Source organism: Protobothrops mucrosquamatus, unplaced genomic scaffold (assembly GCF_001527695.2).
Source record: "Protobothrops mucrosquamatus isolate PMUCROS unplaced genomic scaffold, P.Mucros_1.0 scaffold2682, whole genome shotgun sequence".
NCBI classification, from domain to species: Eukaryota; Metazoa; Chordata; class Lepidosauria; order Squamata; family Viperidae; genus Protobothrops; species Protobothrops mucrosquamatus.
The window spans coordinates 89,596-92,563 of NW_015388729.1; the positions used below are offsets into that span (position 1 = coordinate 89,596).

General features: G+C 65.7%; 1 protein-coding gene across 1 annotated transcript in view; it reads right to left on the minus strand.

Moving 5' to 3' along the window:
* Positions 1 to 1,095: 1,095 nt before the first annotated feature.
* The window catches only part of RTN4RL1 (reticulon 4 receptor like 1), a 4,926-nt gene continuing 3,053 nt past the window's right edge, over positions 1,096 to 2,968 (minus strand). Inside the window, exon 2 of the mRNA XM_015825544.1 lies at positions 1,096 to 2,474. Coding sequence (XP_015681030.1) covers positions 1,096 to 2,474 — 1,379 coding nt within the window. The remainder of the gene's footprint in view (positions 2,475 to 2,968) is intronic.

Sequence of the window (2,968 nt, forward strand, 5' to 3'; positions counted from 1 at the left end):
CCCCCGTTAGTCACCAACCAAGAATAGCCCCCAGACCAACATTCCTAATGGCCTCCAGCCACTCTCAGGCCGGGCCAGCCCTCAACATCCCCCCCAGAAGCCCAAGACCCTCCTCCTCCTCCTCCCCCCAGAATGCAGATTGTGAATAATTTCAGATTTCCCCAAGGAGCCCCTCCCTCCCCCTCCCCACGACTTTCGACCCCAAGAGATGGTCAGATACTCCTTGCACGGGGAGGGAGAAGCACAGAGACCATGTTGTGCTGGGGGGCTCCAAGGTTCGCACCTCTCCCCCGCCCACAGGACAGCCAGTCACCGAAGCAGGTCCCCTGACACCCACAAACCCCCATTTCCGCCCCCCCACCTGTCCTGAGCCCCGGGCTTCATCCTGCCACCTGTGCGCATCACGCAAGACACCTTTGGCCGAGGAGGAGGGGGACCTGTGCACGGTTTTACTTTATGCGTGAACACAGAGGTTACAAAAGAACGGACACACCCTTCAGTCCAGAAGTTTTTCGAGATTCCCCCTCTACCCAGCCAGCCCGCCCGCCCGGCTTTCTGTGGGCCCGGAGGGCCTGGCCGGCAGCTGGTCTTTCCTGCCAGGGGTGAAGATGTATCCTGAGCAAGGGGGGAGATGGGGGTCCTCCCGCCCATTGGAAGCCCCGGCCTGCTGACGTTGAAACAGCAGATGGCGTCCTTCCGGCTGGTCAAGGGGGGAGGCTGGGGCAGGTGCAGCTGGGGTCTTCTCTGGGGTCTCCGGGCCAAAAATGGACAAGCCAGGAAGGGGCAGAGCCAGCAGCCCTGCTCAGGAAGAGCCCCTCCAGGCCCGGCTGGGGATGGGCAGGGATGTCCTTGCCTTTCTGGGGCACCGGGTGAGGCCGGGCAGGGCTCCTAACCACCCACGCCATTCGCAGCCAGGGCACAGGGCAGTCCCAACCCAGCAATCCCACGCTTGGTTAGCCGTGGACGTCAGCCGGCTGGGCTGGGGGGAGGCCCGGTGGTAGGGCCCGCCCCCCACGGCAAGCCCTCCCCGGAGGGGAAAAGAGGACGTTCCGGTGCTCAAGAACGGAGGGTCAGCGTGGCTCCAGGTAGGCCCGGTCAGCGGAAGATCGCCACCCAGGCCAGGGTCCAGAGCAGAATGGCAGCCGGGAGGGTCAGCACGGCCCGGCCCCCAGAGCTCCGGCCCCCTCCCGCAGCCTGCTGGACCCCGCTGGGGGGCAGCACAGGGGGCCGGTGGCACTTGCCCTTCGGCTTGGGCAGCAGGCCCAGGTTGGGCTTGTGCTTCAGGTCCTGCCCCTCCTCGGCGCTCTTCCAGGGGCCCAGGGAGGCCGGCCCGCTGCTCCGGTTGCGGCTCTTGGTGCAGTTCTTGAGGCTCTTCCGGGGCCCGGGGCGCTGCCCAGACTGGATGCCGTGGCCCCCTTCTGTGGGAGAGAGGGGCGGGTGGTCCCTGGGGGGCAGCCGGGGCCCGTGGGTCTGGTGCAGGGACTCCGAGGCCGAGCAGCCCCGGAAGGTGTCGGCTGGCAGCGCCTTCAGGTCCCGTCCGTGGAGGGGCTGGGGGCCCTCGCAGAGGACGGAGGAGCTGGAGCCCCGGAAGCGGCGCAGCCAGTCCCAGAGCGAGCGGGCCTGGCAGCCGCAGCTCCAGGGGTTCCCGTTGAGGCGCAGGTACTCCAGGGCGGCCAGGGGCGCCAGGGCCTCGCCCGGCAGCTCCGAGAGGCTGTTGTTGAAGAGGAAGAGCAGGGTCAGCTGGCGCAGGTCGTGGAAGGCCAGCCGGTGGACGCTCTGCAGCCGGTTCTGGTGCAGCAGCAGCCGGTCCAGGCCGACCAGGCCCCGGAAGGAGGCCGGCTGGAGGCTCCGGAGCCGGTTGCCGTGCAGGAAGAGGTGGCTCAGGTTGGCCAGGTCCACAAAGAGGTCCTCCTGCAGGTAGTCCAGCTGGTTGTCCTGCAGGTAGAGGTACTGCAGGCTGTGCAGGCCCCGGAAGAGCCCATCGGGCAGGGCGCTGAGGCCGCACTTGTACAGGTGCAGTGCGTGGAGGTGGGCCAGCCCCTGGAAGGTCTCGGCCGCAAGCTCTCGCAGGTGCCGGTTGTCGCCCAGGTCCAGCTCCTCCAGGCGGGAGAAGCCGCGGAAGGCCAGGGGGTCGACGAAGGTGAGGTTGTTGGAGTAGACCCAGAGGGTGACGGTGGAGGGGCTGAAGTGGCCCCGCAGCAGCAGCGAGATCTGGTTGTTCTGCAGGAAGATGCGCTCGCTGTCCGCCGGGATCCCCTCCGGGATGGTCAGGAAGCGGTGCGACTGGCAGCTGACCGTCATGGGCGATGGGTAGCAGACGCAGTCGGTGGGGCAGCCCTCCGAGGCTGGGATGGCCAAGCCCAGCAGGACCAGGCACAGCTCCAGGCTTCGCCCTGCAAGGAGGAGAAAAGGGGCAGAGGGTGAGCGGAGCCCAGGGACCCCCCTGCCCCCCACAGGCCCTGCTGGCCCCCTCCCTGTCCTGAAAGGGGAGGGCCGGGCTGCCCCTCGTGCAGGCCCACCGGCCTCCCCTGTGCCCTAAAGCCAGCCAGAGCACCTCCCAGTCCCAAGGTGGATCAAGGCCGGATCCTGGTAGCCCTCGCGGAAGATGTGCACTTGTGTATATGTGTGTGTGTGTGTTTCTCCCTGGCCACCAGGAAGGAGTCTGTACTAGCCCCCCCCTGCTCTCTTCTGGCCTCCGGGGCATTCGTTCCTCCCTGAGACCAGCAGCGAGGTCATCACTGCCCCATTAGCCAGCTGTGGTGCCCCCCCTGTGAGAAACAGAGAAGTTTAAAAATAAAACGGTCACAATTGATTAACAATAGAAGGATTAGCCAAGCCCTGTACGTAGGCACTAGATTTCAGGAGGCTTGGGTAGAAGACACACTTAACAAGACAAAAGGATGGCAGAGAGAAGTTCTGAACAATGTAACTGAGGGGGAGGGATAATGTATTCTGGCTAGGCGGATCG